The sequence below is a fragment of the Anticarsia gemmatalis genome, chromosome 3 (genome assembly GCF_050436995.1).
Source record: "Anticarsia gemmatalis isolate Benzon Research Colony breed Stoneville strain chromosome 3, ilAntGemm2 primary, whole genome shotgun sequence".
NCBI classification, from domain to species: Eukaryota; Metazoa; Arthropoda; class Insecta; order Lepidoptera; family Erebidae; genus Anticarsia; species Anticarsia gemmatalis.
In genome coordinates, this window is record NC_134747.1 from 8,971,482 (window position 1) to 8,988,301 (window position 16,820).

At 34.9% G+C, this 16,820-nt stretch overlaps 3 protein-coding genes across 7 annotated transcripts in view; 2 read left to right on the forward strand and 1 right to left on the reverse strand.

Annotated features, from left to right (window-relative positions):
* Positions 1-4,340, reverse strand: part of mib1 (E3 ubiquitin-protein ligase mind bomb 1) — a 141,706-nt gene extending 137,366 nt beyond the window's left edge. For both annotated transcript variants that reach the window (XM_076136297.1, XM_076136296.1), the window contains exons 1-7: positions 4,151-4,340; positions 3,563-3,758; positions 3,034-3,230; positions 2,527-2,694; positions 2,000-2,107; positions 1,489-1,674; positions 1,092-1,244 (exon numbers count right to left, since the gene is read on the reverse strand). In XM_076136297.1, the coding sequence (XP_075992412.1) occupies positions 1,092-1,244; positions 1,489-1,674; positions 2,000-2,107; positions 2,527-2,694; positions 3,034-3,230; positions 3,563-3,758; positions 4,151-4,261 (1,119 nt within the window). In that variant the 5' untranslated portion in view covers positions 4,262-4,340. The remainder of the gene's footprint in view (positions 1-1,091; positions 1,245-1,488; positions 1,675-1,999; positions 2,108-2,526; positions 2,695-3,033; positions 3,231-3,562; positions 3,759-4,150) is intronic.
* Positions 4,341-4,663: 323 nt separating this feature from the next.
* LOC142987497 (CDK5 and ABL1 enzyme substrate 2) lies at positions 4,664-10,557 on the forward strand. 3 transcript variants are annotated; one of them, XM_076136303.1, is made up of 9 exons: positions 4,664-5,171; positions 5,314-5,390; positions 5,481-5,661; positions 5,752-6,012; positions 6,667-6,702; positions 7,300-7,414; positions 7,495-7,685; positions 7,996-8,203; positions 8,314-10,557. In XM_076136303.1, exons 1-9 carry the CDS (start codon positions 4,828-4,830, stop codon positions 8,452-8,454), a joined length of 1,554 nt encoding a protein of 517 aa, XP_075992418.1. In that variant the 5' UTR covers positions 4,664-4,827; the 3' UTR covers positions 8,455-10,557. The 3 variants fall into 3 exon arrangements, with proteins under 3 accessions (XP_075992418.1, XP_075992416.1, XP_075992417.1); XM_076136301.1 differs by having other exon boundaries at positions 4,665-5,171; positions 5,266-5,390; XM_076136302.1 differs by lacking the exon at positions 6,667-6,702 and having other exon boundaries at positions 4,665-5,171; positions 5,266-5,390.
* Positions 10,558-11,284: 727 nt separating this feature from the next.
* LOC142987498 (uncharacterized) lies at positions 11,285-16,729 on the forward strand. 2 transcript variants are annotated; one of them, XM_076136304.1, is made up of 10 exons: positions 11,285-11,438; positions 11,513-11,705; positions 11,792-12,806; positions 12,876-12,934; positions 13,156-13,302; positions 13,788-14,018; positions 14,442-14,555; positions 14,645-15,629; positions 15,845-16,069; positions 16,180-16,729. In XM_076136304.1, the coding sequence occupies exons 3-10, from the start codon at positions 12,458-12,460 to the stop codon at positions 16,494-16,496; spliced, it is 2,427 nt and encodes an 808-aa protein (XP_075992419.1). In that variant the 5' UTR covers positions 11,285-11,438; positions 11,513-11,705; positions 11,792-12,457; the 3' UTR covers positions 16,497-16,729. The 2 variants fall into 2 exon arrangements, with proteins under 2 accessions (XP_075992419.1, XP_075992420.1); XM_076136305.1 differs by having other exon boundaries at positions 11,332-11,438; positions 11,520-11,705.
* The last annotated feature ends 91 nt before the right edge of the window (positions 16,730-16,820 follow it).

Sequence of the window (16,820 nt, forward strand, 5' to 3'; positions counted from 1 at the left end):
TAAATGCTTAAGGCTGAATAATATATCTACATTATTGATAGTGTTTTTATAATAGCTAGTCCAAATGACTGATTAAAATTTAAGAGAGAAATAATAATATATATATAGGTAAAGATAATCTATACTAATATTATAAAGCTGAAGAGTTTGTTTGTTTGTTTGAACGCGCTAATCTCAGGAACTACTGGTCCGATTTGAAAAATTCTTTCAGTTTTAGATAGCCCATTTATCGAGGAAGGCTATAGGCTATATATCATCACGCTATGACCAATAGGAGCAGAGTACCAGTAAAGAATGTTACAAAAACGGGGAAAATTATGACCCATTCTTTCTTATGTGAAGTTTCAAGGGAAGTTGCGCGGGTCAGCTAGTTGTTTCAATATTTTGTTTTCCTTTGCTATGCTATATAGGTATATTAATTTGTTATATAATATTATGTGATATCGTCGCTGCGCCTGCCAAGTTCCACATGTGTCTTTTGTGAGATTTTGGAAAACTTTTTTTTTTATTTGGGACACAATATTCATTTTTTTTAACATCAAAATACACATATGGAGTTTGGCAGGCGCAGCGATGTGATGTAACGAAACGGTGGCCAAAGTTAGTTGTTTTTGTTTAAATATTTTGTTTGAAAAGCATAAAAAAAGCTATGAATATTATTTAAATTTTTATCATTTTTAAATTTTGATTATTTGAGAATTTTTTAAATGTTTTGTTAAATACTATATACTGTAATAATACTGTGTACTGTAATAAATCAAATAAAATGATTTTAGTTAACAAAACTTGATAATTTGCTTAAATTACCCCCAAATTTCAATGTGGCCTAGGTACAACGTACTACTGGCCTAGGTACATAGGGTATGTTGTACCTTGGCCACATTTCCCATTTTTTTTTTAATTTAAAAATATTATGTAAATATTAAATATACATTTCTGATATTTTTTTGGTGAGTACTCAAATAATTGACATTTCAAACTATGCAAATATGATTTGTGTGCTGCACGTCAAATCACAATAAAAAATATATTTCTAAAAAACCGGCCTAGGTACAACAGGTTCCCTTATGCGATAAATGTATTATACTCACAGGCGCCATAGCCTCTGCCCACTCGCCATGTCCACGTTGAAGAGCTTTGACCCTCTCCTGGTCGGCGCACACTTGCACGAGGTCTCCCACAGCAAACCCTCCGCCCGCAGCGCCGCTGGCCGATGTTGACGCACTCAAGTTACCACTGCAAACCTGGACAAACAAAAATGTTTGAAATCAAATCAATTCCAAACGTCTAATAGTAATAATATGAATTATGAAAGCGAAAGTTTTGCTGTTTCGATGGATGTTACTGTTACGAGAAAATGACTGAACCAATTTTGATAAAAAATCATACAGATCGCAATTAACGCATAATCTAATAAGTAAAAAATTTTTTTTCGTCATTTAACGTCGGAAAATCTTTTGAGTTCTAGTAAGCTTTTTAATAAATCACCTTTGTTAATACTGCAGGGTTGAAAGTCCATCTATTTCCACTGGGGTATGTGACTACGATATCATGGTCCTCATCGATACCGACAACCGTGCCGGTAGTGCCGAGACACTCGAACATGCCGTCCGTCCAGCCGCCGTGGCCGTGTTGTAGTGACTGTACTATCTCGAGGTCGAGATCAACATTAACCTGGAAGTAAAACAAATATGATCTAGGTTTCTGAATATTTAAACCTTTAAGACTTTCAAAAGATAGTCTTAATAAAGAGCGGAGATAGCAAAGTGGTCTAAGTATTCGCTTTCCCTCGCGGTTTCGAACCCAAAGTAACACATAATGAAATGTTTTTTAAGTCTTTATGGTATGCAAAGTTCGAGTTGGGAAATTTGTAATTAGTGTAGTGGACTCTAGCCTTAACTGCTACCTCATTTCGGGAGGAATCCCTTGCTCCAATGGGGAAATTAAAATAGTTTTTATATTAACAAAGTGTCAAAACAATAATAATGAAAGCTCATACCTGATCACCAACTTGTAAGCCATGTGGGCCTGTACGTCCTGGTCCTAACTCGCCCAATAGTGGCAAATGTTCCTTGTACACATTTTGTCCTTTCACATCATTTACAACCTGAAAATAAATCAGTGTGTATTTTCCTAAATGTTAAGACAAAATTGTTAAAACAAATAAATTCCTTTGATGCAAAAGGTGTCAATAATAGCGCCGAGTATAGTGTAACTGCGCTCTGCGTTCTGCGTATATGTACGTGTATTTAAAAAGTGGACTGTCGCTGCCTACATAGGATAATATGCAAAAGCACATTGTACAATGCAGGCGGAACACAGAACTTTGGAAGCCTGCAGTGTGACCGTCGCCTGTGCCTTGGTTAGAGTTCATTTTCTAACTGCACACATTGATGTTGGAAAGAACATTGTCTCATAGAAATTCTTACATTAAATTATGTCCATAACAGCTGATAGTTTATGCTCATCTCCTGTTAACACAGATTTTAACTGGCTACATAGTTTACTATCAGAACAACAACTTACTTTGAGATCTGCCATGCCTTCAAAACCAACTCTGTAGAGATTCTTAGCTCCATTATCCCACACAACATAAGCAGCTGAGCGTGGGCTAGCTGCTGACCAGTCTTGTATCTCATTCACTTTGCCTCTTCTTCCATTACCACCATCTTGATCTTCCCATTGCCAATCCACCTGACACAAAAACAATAACATTTAAATCTGATACCAATAAGAATATGATTCAGAACTCTTCTATTCATACTCAAAAATCATTGTTTTGTTGTACAGCAGTGTGATATACGACAATAACTACTTTTATTGTTCCAAGTCAACCTCACCGGTCTGTAGTATATGTTACTCTGCACAAGTCTCTAATGTAAAACTCACCAACAAGAACTAGCCAATGTGACATTATAAAGCTAAGATCACCCCTATGAAGTGGCATACTGACAAATAATTCAGCAAAAACTTGTAAAATTTGCAAGGGACCCTTATTATCTCAGAAATATAGAAAAATAGTACAGTACATACCCCTCTGACAACTCTAGCTCCAGGGAAGATTCCTCTAACAGCTTGCTTTTTACTCTTGCGACGAGGTTCAACAAGACACCGCTGAGCACCGGGTGCACTTATGCGGTAAAACCTATGTCTGAGGTTGTGTTTATCTCCATGATAGCAAACAGAACACAGATCATAATTATTACACTCAGCACATTTCCAGCGGATACCTGAAAGTGTGAAGAAATATAGATTAGATACATTTTGGGTCCTAGTAATATGGGATAGTACATAATTTTGTAACTAAAAAATTCTATTTAGAATTTAAGGTTTATTAGTTCAAACGAACTCAAATGATTTCTATTGACACTGAATAATTAAGATAATTACAAAATTGTCTCCTTATATTTTTCAGACCATACTATAGTGTGGCTCAGCTTGATAAAATTATTTACCTTCATTCCAATTTGAATACTCACATCAATACATATAGAATAAAATATTCAACAATTTATATCACAATTTTCCTTGTACTAATATTGTCTATAAAATGTTAGCTTACCAAATATAGGTTGTTGTCTACAAGTATCACACATAGTGCCTTCATGTTTGACACCTGTTGGTGCACTGTCCAGTATGCGGAGGTCATAGGCTCCTGAACACCGATAGTTTGCTGCAGTCCCATTGTCCCATACAACAACCACTTCTTCTGGAGATTCAAAATTTCTCACTGTACCAACATGACCCTCACCACCATCCTGTAAAGAACATTCATATAGGCTTAGTATATAATGTTTCCACTAACATTAACCAAGTTCAAGAAATGCATTCTGATTACAATATATTATTATATGAATGATAATAAAGATCTGATTTCTTACCTACTACTGTTGTTACTATTCTAAAACTACTTCTCGTAAGTGTAAATGATCAAGTACATACGTAACAATTATCGTATAAACAACTTGTAAACATTATGAATGCCTGAACAAAATGACTAGCATTAGAGGCAATAATAACATTCTTACGGATATTCTCATGCATTACCATATACTGTTAACGTTGCAGCTATAACATATTATGTCAGAAATTCTGGAAACAACTATATGTGAGTAAAAATACTGGATAACAAAAATAAACAGAGATTTACCTGCTTGCCCCACTTCCAATCTGGACCTCTAATAACCCTGGCCCCGACGCCCTCCATCATGAACCTAGTGGCTCGAGAGGATGAGGATGAACCAGGTATGTTAGGTTCCATTGAAACAATTTTATGTAGTTTATGATGATAAAAAGTTATTTATTCACTCCACCTAGCTCTAAAAGCAAGTGTCAAAACTTTTGACTTCAATCAAAATTGACAATTGATATGACACATTCATTGCGTTTAGTAATCAAAAAAAGATAAATTACAATAATTTTATTTTGTATTTATTTTTATTCAAGATATCAATAATAAACTTAAAATATGCAAAAAAAATTGTTAGAGGTTTATTTGATCTTTTATTTAGTATTTTGAGAGAGCCAAAATTATCGGTCTGAATAAATCCCTTATCCACGCTACTTCACAATGTCTCTCATCAGCTGTTATCTCGCTTGCTCTTTGCGAAAATCACGCTATCTATCCTGCTGTCTTAATTTGTGTCATAATATGCTACATTCGTTGATAAGGTGGTTTTATTAAATTGATTTAATTTCATAGATTGTGATTACTTCCTTGAAGACTGCAAAGATTTTAAAATATATTAAAATAACAGTGCTATATTAGGGGCAAGGACTCTCAAATTAGGATTTTATCCATCGCCAAACAATAGAAATATTGTCATAATGGCCAGCAATCGGAATAAATATGAAAAAGCTCGAAGACGTCTTGCAGCCGTAACATTTTTATCAAATATATCGCTAGACGGCAAGTTCAAAGATACGGGATTAGTTCAGATTGTGGATAAAACAACAAGCAGTGATAAAACTGATTCGGACAATAAAACTAATGATATTCACAAAGAAAAAGATGTAACCCTGCGAAACAGTATTCGTAGCAAGAATAAGGTTCCACAGTCTAGTCCTGTGCATCGAGCTGGTGCTGATAATCATTCTTTAAGTTCCGATTCAGAATATACAAGCACAGTAACGCCAGTTAAAGGTGGACTTAATACATCATTCAGGGAAAGGTAAAAAAAATGTCCTCCAGCTTATTTTTAAACTGAATCTAAATTTAGTTAACCTATTCCTATATTTTCTAACACTTAAGAATTTATATTACAGATGTTCGTCTGGAAATACTGAATCATTTAAAGATAGACATTCTTCCAGGAGTAAGAAAAATCACCTTGTGTCTCTCACTGCTGCTAATGCAGATGATAAAAGCAGCTCAGAGAGCCTCACTTTTGGTAAATAGCCTTATTATTAAAACAACAATATCAATTGAGCCTTCTAGTTTTGTAGTTTACTGAAACTAAACATGTATTTTTATATTACAGGACGCTATCGAACAAGCAATCCATGCATTCCTGAAAATGCATTAGCAAAAGAAGTCCGTTTAGTCCGTCCAACTAAAGGTGTTTCATTTAAAGATGAGAGACTGGCACTGGTTCCAGGACAGGGTGCTCCTTGTGTTATATTTAGTACTATACCGTACTCTAAGACCATTCGTAGTGCAAGGTATTTATATATACATATTTATTAAGCTACTTGACACTAGAAAGTCTGTAAATATTATTTTTATATATTTTTGTTTCTCTGCAACTATAGGGCTGATCTACGCAAGGATGGTGTGAGAAGAAGGAATACTTCAGGTCCTAGACCTCTTTCGTCTATAACTGATAATGGAGTTGATCCATTTGACCTTCTGGGCTTGGAAAAAGAGGAGCATGGCCAGGAAATATCATACTCTAAATTACTTGTGCCCTCCAAAGTATGTACCAGGGAGCAGTATAAGAAGATGTATGAAGGTGACTTTACTGAAAAGGGTAATTGGAAAGTAGTAAATCGTCATCCACATGTTATTGCAAGGTAATATTTTATACAATTCCTTTCATTATTGTGACCTTGGTTTAGGTAGTAGTTACCTAAAATTTTGATAAACAGAGGAAAGTAATAAAAAATAAATTTTACTGCTTACTTCATTGAAGTCTAACATTCATTTTTAAATACTATGAAAACATCCATGTTATGCATGTTACTGAATGTTTTACTTTTTCTCTCTACTTGATTTATTGCCATCACAAAGTGTGTGTCCCATCTACTCTGTCTATGATACATTGGTTTCTTAATAGTCTAGTTACTGTTTGATTCAATCATTGCAATATTCTGTAGTGTTTAGCTATCTCTTCTAAAACAACAAATTATTTTGTACCCATAATATCTTACAGTTACTGGACTATTCAATTTTTGTTACAATTAAACATTAGTCTCAATTAAAAGACATAAAGCAATGATACATTCAATTAACATAGATATTCCAGATATGTTAGCATTTGAGTGATAAACACATGAATTGCACTAATAATACACATTCAGAATACTCATACATACATTGTCAGCCACACAAGACACATTCATGACTGTTGTCACCAATACTACTGGTACATACATCCACATTAAAAGTGCATTTTGATTGTCATGCAGTATCCACATCATTTCATCACTAACAAATTTGACTTTCAGGACTAAGTTATTGACGAGGCACAAGGATAAGAAATGGTAAACACTGAACAATTGAATTACATTCTGCTATGCAACACTTAGATTTGGCTAATGCTATTATGTCCCTGCTAAAGTAATACGGACTTATTCTGTATATTACAGTGAACAAAAAGAACATATTTATATATGTATTATTTAATATTTTAATGCTTAGTTATGGTCAAGTAAAGATACTTGGTTACTATAGGTGTTGTGCGGTGACGGCTTGGATTTTTGGAATTAATAATTACAAGCTATCTTATATATTTTTAATCAAGTAAATATTTGGTATTTTTAACAACTTCCAAAGCTATAATATATGTAAACCACCTCACCTACTAATCATAGCAACCCATGTTATATCCTAGCTTCTATCATGTATGTAGTATTGACACTATATATTTTAGATTAGGTATGCATGATGGTTGACAAGAAATACTCATTGGAAAGATGGATAATGGAATACATAAGTAAATAAAGCATGTATAAGAGTAAAGCACTTCTGACTAATGATCTAGTTGCATGCTAATATTATCAGTATCATCATGGAAAGTCTGCACGGTCCAGATTTTTTTTTTATTTTATGAAATATTAACATTGCAATATATGTTGTAGGTGCTTTTCTTACGAATCATCTCAGAGGACCACAATACCTTCTTCACCACCACACTCTTCGGTTGACATTAAAACATTTGACTGGGATGAAGGAACATTACTGTCACAAAAATATGTATGTACAAGTCAATTAAAGAATACATAAGCCTCATTAAACATTGAGATTTATGCCACTGACATTTCTTATTTTTCCAGGTGCAGTACTGTCCTAATGTGTTAGATGATCCAGAACTAATAGCTGGTAAACACAGGACTCTCCTTACATTTACGTCATACATGACGTCTATTATTGATTACGTTCGACCACAGGATCTCAAGAAGGAATTGAATGATAAGTTCCGGGAAAAGTTCCCCCATATTAAATTGACGCTTAGTAAATTGAGGAGGTAAGAATACTATAAATTTTTTTGCTTTCCTTAGTACTTAGTCAGTCATTATATTGTTGTTCAATTGTCCAACCATCAGGCTTATGAAGAATGCTATAATTTGGTTTATTTAACTGAGCTTTTGTTAATGTTTCCTATCTATTATTACCTTCCTATTTAAGATATGTATGGTCATTTTGATGCTGAGAAACGCACCCTATGTAAAGTATGATTGGTATCATTGCCTGGAAAAGAATAGCATCTAACTGTTCTCAAATCCCTTGCTTCACTTTAGTTAGAAACTTAATACATATTAAATTCATTGTTACAGTATCAAAAAGGAAATGCGCAAGATAGCTAAACACGACAGCGGTGGAATCGATTTACTGTCAGTGGCTCAAGCATATGTTTACTTTGAGAAACTGATACTCGCCAACCTAATTAACAAAGACAATAGGAAATTATGCGCTGGCGCTTGTCTACTGTTATCCGCTAAACTCAATGATGTAAAGGGAGAAGCTTTAAAGGCGTTGATAGAAGTAAGTATATCTTTTAATAGTTGGTATAAAATTATTTTTGTTGCATGTGAAAATATAAAGCAACATAATGCATATGTAAAATTATTCCATAAATTCTTCGTTTTTTGCAGCGCATCGAGACAACATTCAGGGTCAACAGAAAGGACTTGATGCGGTTCGAGTTTGCAGTACTAGTAGCATTGGAGTTCGGCCTTCACGTTCCACCCTACGAGGTGTTCCCGCATTACCAACGCTTGCTCCACGATTCGTGACCTTGGCGCAGACTGGCCTTCGAGCCATGCATCCGCGTGTGTCACCGCAGACGGGCGACCATCGTGGATAACCTCAGGGCGAGTGCCTGGATGTAAACTGTTCGTGTATTGGCTAAAGACATTCAAAACATAATCGGTGCTTGAGTGTTTTAATATAAGGTATACAAACAGTTTCTTAGACAATACTAGCTGCTTGTTAGGGAGGCCTAACTTTAAATTGATATAGGAATTTCGAATTCTTAGCACCTAGTCCATTTGAACAGAATTTCTGAAATAATGTTCCTAGAGATAAATATTAGAAAGTATTTTCAGTATTCCACCCATAAAGAGAACATACAGGTTGGACCCTTATGGGTGACTGGCTCTAGATTTTCACATACGTTTTTCCCGCGGAAAGAGAGGCTTGATACGAATAAATGTAATATAATTACCTACATAAAAATATTTACAAAATCTAATGTAATATAAAAATGTTATTGTAATTCATAATTTGTTATAGAAACTGTTATTGTTTTACGATAGATATACTAAAAGTACTTACTCGATATTAAATTGAAAAAAAATACAAGTGCATGAATTGATTATGTATTAAATACCGCGGCTAGTTGTAAATGAACGTCGTAATTTATTAATTGATGTCTTTTTTTTTCAAAATTAGATTCAATAAGATAAGGGTCACTGCTAGTCACGTAATTCGACCTAGAAAAGTTAGAAGCAAGTAGTTACTTAGAGTAAGTACCTTGTGGAATTACATCTAATGTATTGGTGCATATCCGCCGTACTTAATTTTCGTAGAACAACTAAAAGGGTCACGGTAATTTATGGTGACTTTTATAAAGTTTTGCAACAACTCGAAAATGTTGCCTATGTCGCCCAGGTCCTATTGCCCAGTAGCATTAGAAAACGTTGGTCTACAAAAACTAACTGCGTCGTGAAAGCACCGTATTGTTATAAATGATTGTAAATAAGTATCTTGCCGATACAGGTATGTGACTAAGGTAATGATAGCCAAATGGGACATCTGTGATATGAAGAGAATATTTATGTATGTAATTAAATAGTAGATAGTTACACGCTATTGACTTAAGTAATTTATTTTCAGTATTTTATTGACTAGTATAACATAACATTTAGCCATAACTGTAACCCAATGAACATATTTTTACTAGCAGTAGAGACAGATGAATAATAATGTAATCAATTGATCACTTTTGAGTAGTTTTTATCAAACCCATACATATATTTTTGCCTATTATTATGTACCACAAGAAAATATACCAATTGAAGTATTTAGCATTATTTTTGTACCTAATCTTATTTCCGAAGAATAGTAGTTGATACTAATGTCACTGTAGAGAGGCAAAATAGACTATAGTAGTCTTGGTGTCTGGGTAACAAAAACACAATCTTTAAAGTGGAACTTAAGAGTTCTGGTCATGAGCAAAGCGAAATGTTATGCTATGTAGTACCTAGGTATATTGATATTAATATAGATCGTAATATACGAAACACCTTAAAGTATTTTATTAAATTATATTGGCACATTTTCTCTTAACAAAAGTAGTTATTTGTTTTGTACGGATTAGTGATATAACGATGTATAAGATTTTGGGTTATGCAATTGTTATGAACGGTTTGTTGTAGCTTAATGACGTCATTAATTCATAGCAGAATAAACAGGCCATTGGCAAATCTTATTTGCAAGAATGAAATAGATATATGTATTACTGTATTTGAACAAATTATTACGTAAATAACATCTTCAGTGAGATGTCTATATTTATGCAATTTATGCCTCCATTACTATAACAACGTAGCCGGATCCATGCACGTGAAAAAAACACCAAAATTTCAACGAAAAGCCCCAAAACGAAACATGGATCCGCCTCTGAATAAAGGTGCGAAAATTATTGCGTATCTGCAGTATGTAGGTAGGCATATAAGTGGTTCTATATTTTTTTTACAGCGAATGTGTTGCTAGAGTAGATGCAGTAAACCGTAACATGTGATGTGCAATTGTTTCTTGTTATGTAGTTATTTAAAAGTATCATATTTATCTTGTTTAAGTGTGAAATCTTTGTTTCAATAAAACTTTAAAACCAATAGTTTAATTTCATTTATTTTTGCAATATACAATATTTAGTTGATGGATGTCTATATAGACGATAACGATCTACACGTTATAATTTACTTGAGCTATGGAATAAAATTTATTAGATGCACTAACTCAAATTGATGCTTGTACGATGAGAGAGAAAAAAGGACATGCGATCACGCTACTTTTACGCTCTAATTCCCCAATAAGAAAGACTTCCTAGTATTTAATTTCTAAGTCAGTGAATCAAAGAACACACACACCACACACCATCGCGAAAACATACTGAACCGTTATGTCGTGTCGTAGCGAATCCCGGGAACTGTACATAATTAGTTTCCTATCAAAATGCAGATAAAACTTTACAATCAAGTTATCGGGAATGTAAAAAAAATTCACGCCTAATGTGTTCAAAACATGAATATCCTGGATTCAGATTCAGACCTAATCTTTTGGTTGAACATGCTGGTGGCAGTTTTGTATTTAAACATGGATCGGTGCGAACTGCAGCTCTTATCACTGGGGATTAGACTACCTGAATCCGTCAATCAGAACTATTGATTTACATATTCCATCATAGCGCTTTAGCAAGTCTTTTAACCACCGTGTAATAAGTATGTAGGTGCATGAGTTATATTGTAGCTATCATACAACTCATAAATACACAGTTTACTTATTGCTGCGTTAGTTAAAATACTCGGTAACAATCTTTCACAATAATTATTTGGATCACTGAAGTCGCTTATGCATTATCGCATGTCCTAACATGGACTACACTGGTGAAATTTAAGTACCTAGCAATATAAGCACACGTATAATTCATTCACATGTAGAATAATAGCGAACCTCGGACTTAAATCACTCGTTTTTAACAAAAATGTTTTGTAAGGTGAATAACGACGTCAGTTTTTTGTGTTAAGTGCCTATGTAAAGTCGAAAATAAATTAATCTTGTTGTTTTAAGATTTTAGTCACCTGTGCATCGTTGTGTGCCATAAGTTGTAAGGGAGATGATAATCAAACAGTAGCAGTAGCGGTATCTGAAACGCCTCTTGAGGATTCATCTCAGGGAACACTAAAACCAGTTAGCAATGAACACGATGATCTAAATGGAGATGCATCTGTGTGGCAGCTCCTGAGACCATTCAGAAATTTGGGTACGTTTAATTTACCTCTACAAAATGTTTTTAGTTAGCTTCTAGTAATCAAATTATTGTTACCTAAGTACTTATTATAATTTTAGGTCAATCTGCGGTTAACTCAAAGTTAACGCATTTTCCTTACAATAAGGAAAGACCACTATGGGGACATTCGTTACATCGGCATCGAGACAAGCCCAAATTAAAAAATAAAGTAAAATTTCTTTTTAAATTAAAGCAATATGCGGTATAGTTATTAAAATTGTTTTATTTTAATAATGCTTACGGATAATTTACCGAATACAGCGAGACATCATTCATAGCGATAATGATGAGGGTGGTCAGGTCAGGTCCACCCAGCTGCCACCGAGCCATGAGGTCGTGAGGTCTATTCCCAAACAAAACAAAATTTCAAATCTGTGAAATTATCTGCGCAATCCAAATGGCGAATATGAACAAGTTATCCGTAGCTACATAATTTATCTATCTCTAAATTTCTATTATGGATCATGAATCTAATACCTACATAGTAAGGAATACCAAATCTGTCTACCTATGTAAAAAAACATGAATTAGGAAAAAAATATTCACCCTTTTTTTAAAAATGTGCGTTGTTATATGATGTAAGCATAGTGACGGGTTTCGAGTGATTACGAACTCTAAAGAGTATAACTGATCTACTTTTTGGTTGTGACTGATATTAACCACACGTCAAAACCAAAGGTCAAATCTTTATTTTCGTAAACATCTAGCAAACGTTTTATAAAATAATGTATTACGTAGATTCCCAGCGTACGATTACGCGCCGTGATAGTTCCTTGATTACGTCGAGAATAGGTCGACCGGAAGGTGACACTGACACGTGGTCTGTGTACCATGACCGACAGACGCCTCTTCTTTACACCACTGACTCAACAGGGTCGGTGGCCAATCGACCCAAAGGATCCGTGCAGAAGGAACTCGTTACTATGATGTTTGAATCAATGTTGCACAGTATTGTAGAGTCTTGGGAAATTATTGCACCCCCGAAACAGGTTGAAAGCTACACTAACTTAGATTTCGGCAAAACTGTTAGTGAAACATTCACTTTCACGGGCAAGAAGAAGTCGAAGCCTATAAGTAAGTATTTTATAGTCTTGGACTAAATTATGTAGGTAAGCACTTTATTTATTGTTTTAATACTTTCAGTAAAATCTTCGAAAACGAAACCAAGTCGATCAAAGCTTGGTTTGTCAGAGATAACACAGGTATTCTTATATATATTTACTAAGTAGTAGTATATAATATGTTTTACCTTTGATCCAACCAATATGGAGCTGAAGGCACAATAGTACTTAGGTACCTATATGGCTGTAGGTAAGTAAGTAGGTCTGTAAATTCTGAGGCGCAAGTAACCATACATAGACCAGAAAAGGATCAAGTTATCCCAAACAAATTAATAAAATTTTCTATTCAACTAAAAATATAGATTGCTGAACCAGTATCGTGGTGGTCTGCCCCTGATGAGAAGGCTCTTATTCGTTTCCGAAATGGCAACACATACGAGGGTAATATTTCGATGAAATGCATGCACGGCGAAGGTCGATTTCAATGGGCAGATGGCACTGTTTACTTAGTAAGGGTCTACCTGTTTTTTTATATAGAAATAGATTTATGTAAGTATTTTAAGAATAAAGAGATACATAAATATTTTTGGACAACTCACACACGGTCATCTGATTCAAAACTAAGCAGAGCTTGTACCTTACCTACTATGGTAACCAAATAACTGATAAACATACTTATATACTTATAAATACATACATATAAAAATAAATTAACATCCAGGCTCAGAACAAAATACTCGTGCTCATCACACAAATATTTGTCCCGGTTGGGATTCGAACCCGCCACACGCGGCGCTACGGTTATTACGGCGAGGTGACCACTTTAACCACTGCACTAAACGTGCAATTAAAATCCTCAAGACTTCAAAATTATTATGATTTTGAAGTAGAAGGTTGGTATTATTAATGCATATATTAATATACCTAATTTCACCCCATTATCTAGGTACCTACTTCGTAACCACCTATGTCATTCGAGGTTGTTTTATTGTAGGGACAGTTTAAGGACAACGAAATGGTGGGCAAGGGTTTGATACAATGGCATGACGACACTTGGTATCAAGGTGAATTTTCCGGCAACCTGCGACATGGGCAAGGTCTCTACGTGGACTCGCGTTTACAACGTTCCTACGCGGGCGGATGGCATTGTGGGACTAAGCACGGAGAAGGAGTCATTTACTATGATAAAAGCTTCAAGAATTCCTACGATGGACAATGGATACATGTAAGTAAACTTATACGAGATTTAGCCACGTTGAAAATATAGGCCTTTAGGTGCTTACCTATGGCATATGCGAGTAAGTTTAAAACGCCGCCACCAGCATATTTCCTTAGCGACGACGTCCTTCCTTTCCTTACGTTCTGTACCGTGTGTGCGGCGACCCTAAAGCCCGGTTCCCAATGCGAGCGGAGCGGACCCATTAAGACTCCGTTAAACTCGCAAGCGCAAACTGCATACTTGTGTATATGTATGTGTGGACTTAAGAGTATGTACCTATATAGGTAGGTAGGTAGGTACCTACGCTTTTAATTTGTATTCCGCTACTATAAGAATGGCTAATTTTGTGGGCAACATCCTTTTAATAGATCTTGACCCTTTATAATAGATCCTTGTAATTATTTTATAAACCCATTGTTCTTGTTACAGAATGAACGCTTCGGTTATGGATCCCGAGAATACTGTGCCTCAAGCGGATATCAAGGTGAATGGGACAGAAACATTCGAGAGGGGAAAGGTCTTATGATTTGGCCAAATACAGACGTGAGTTTTAAATTTGATACAGAGTAGCATATTATTTTTGAAGACAACATACCGTCCTACCTTCAAAATACATATTTCTACTTCCGCAGTTCTACCGTGGTGAATGGAAAAATGGTGTTATGTCCGGGTACGGGATATACATATGGGATGCTTATTATAATAACACGTTGTCCCTGCCTTCTCTAAATGCATATCGTGGCTACTGGGAAAAAGGCCAGCGAAATGGTTACGGTGTATTAAATTTGGGACTAGGATATGGCTCGTTTTATAAGGGAGACTTCAAAAATAATAAGAAGAATGGAGTTGGTAGATTTGTCACGAATAGTGGTCTTATCCTTCAGGACAAAAACCTTTTCATTGATGATACCCTGGGCCCTATGAAATCCATCGACCACAAGTCATCTAATGATATGTTTAAGAATGCCAGCTGGGAACCCTTTCAATTTGATATATGCGATAGTTCTGTGGGTCTTTCTTACCATATAGATCAAGCTCTTAAAAATCTTGACAAACAGGAAGAAATCAGAACTAACATAATCAATGACTACATCGAAAACAACAAGCTTCGCAAATCTGTAGAGGTGCAGGCACCGGTTCGTAAAGACGAACGAGATAAAGATTTAGAAGAACATAATCCAGAAGATCATCTAGAAGATTTAATTGTATTTGAAGAGAGCTCGTTACGAAAATCTTTGAGATGCTATGAAACTGATTTAGAAAATATCTATTACAGATATGCTACGATATGTAATAACATGGAAGTTTATTTCAAACCTGTGATGATACGTTTATTTCTGTGGCAATTATATTATGATTGCAATATCCACGAAAAAGGAATGACATTATTTGATATAGATATTTTATATTATCAAAATCGAGAATGGCTTGCGCGATCCCCGCATGATCCTTTCGAGAAAATATATTTTTGGCAATTTATCCATAGTCTGATTACAGTAGCAAGTAAATTATATGCCAAAAGACATTTACCCGGTGCAAGACCCGATACAATTTTGGCTAGCGCTTTCAGGAAATTTATGGAAGAAGATGTACTGCCAGGATCCAATGAACACAAAGGTATTATACTAAGTAATAAAAAATAACTTTTACCACAATAACTTTTACCTTTTACTTTTGCTCACTACCTACGCATTATAAGTGCCCCTTCAATATAGTCGTGCTATAAAGTTTTGGACATAATAAGACTATACATAATATCTGGGTCAGTAAACCTACATTGTAAAAAAAAGACATTATCAATCATTGCCATTAAATTTCAATTTTTGTTTCAGGTCGATTGGTTAATGGCTTTGGTGCATTTGTGCCTTTGAAAGCGGCCTACAAATTGTACCGAACTATAGGAGAGCCGCATACAGTGCGCAATTTTCTGAGAGGGGTGTACCGCTCCCCGCATGTTGTAGACCGGCCATCACCACCTATGTTCGAAACACCTGATGAATTCCTCCCCTTGGGACGAAACGTCTACATATTTGGAGATGAAATGAGTTTTATAGTTGGTAAGCGAACCTTGTGTAAAACCCAATTCGTAACATGATCGTGATACAAAAGACTTTAGACTCCATCTGGAAGTTGGATATGAAAAAATTATACCTTCAACTTGTTTCAGATGATCATGTTCCTGAACAGCAACAACAGAAAATAATAACAGATAGCTTGAAATTATTTAATTTTGCCAATTTATCTAGCAAAACTATCATCAAAATATTTGCTAAAATATTCCCTCAGATACACACACTGGACAAAATTATGGACCTTAACATAAAATTAACGTTCTTCGAATTTTTTGAAGCATTCGTTGATTGTGCTGAAGAGAGTATCAAAGTAAAAGATGAAGAAATTAAGTGGAGAGAAAAATTATCGTGTGTTGAAACAACTCCAGCACCTCATAGTACGCCTACTGGGTTTATGGCAAAACCTAAATAAAAATTCCTAAGATTGGTACCTAACTAAGTTCAAAGGATAGGTAGGTCCAAAGCACTTACTGAGGTAGGTAGGTATGTACTGCGTCTTTATTTTTATCGATAGGTTTTTATTTTCATTTCCTTTATGCCTTCCGGCTTCCGCCCTTATGCATTTGAATATTTACAATCTTAGTAATTACTTTTATTATAATTATAATGTTTTTTGAATAAAATGCTAAGCAATTGAAACGTTAATTTATTGTTATTTTCATTTTTACAATCAAATCAAGTAGGTAGGTAGGTAATTTTATTACCGGGAATCTTCACAAAGATACCTACTAGGAAC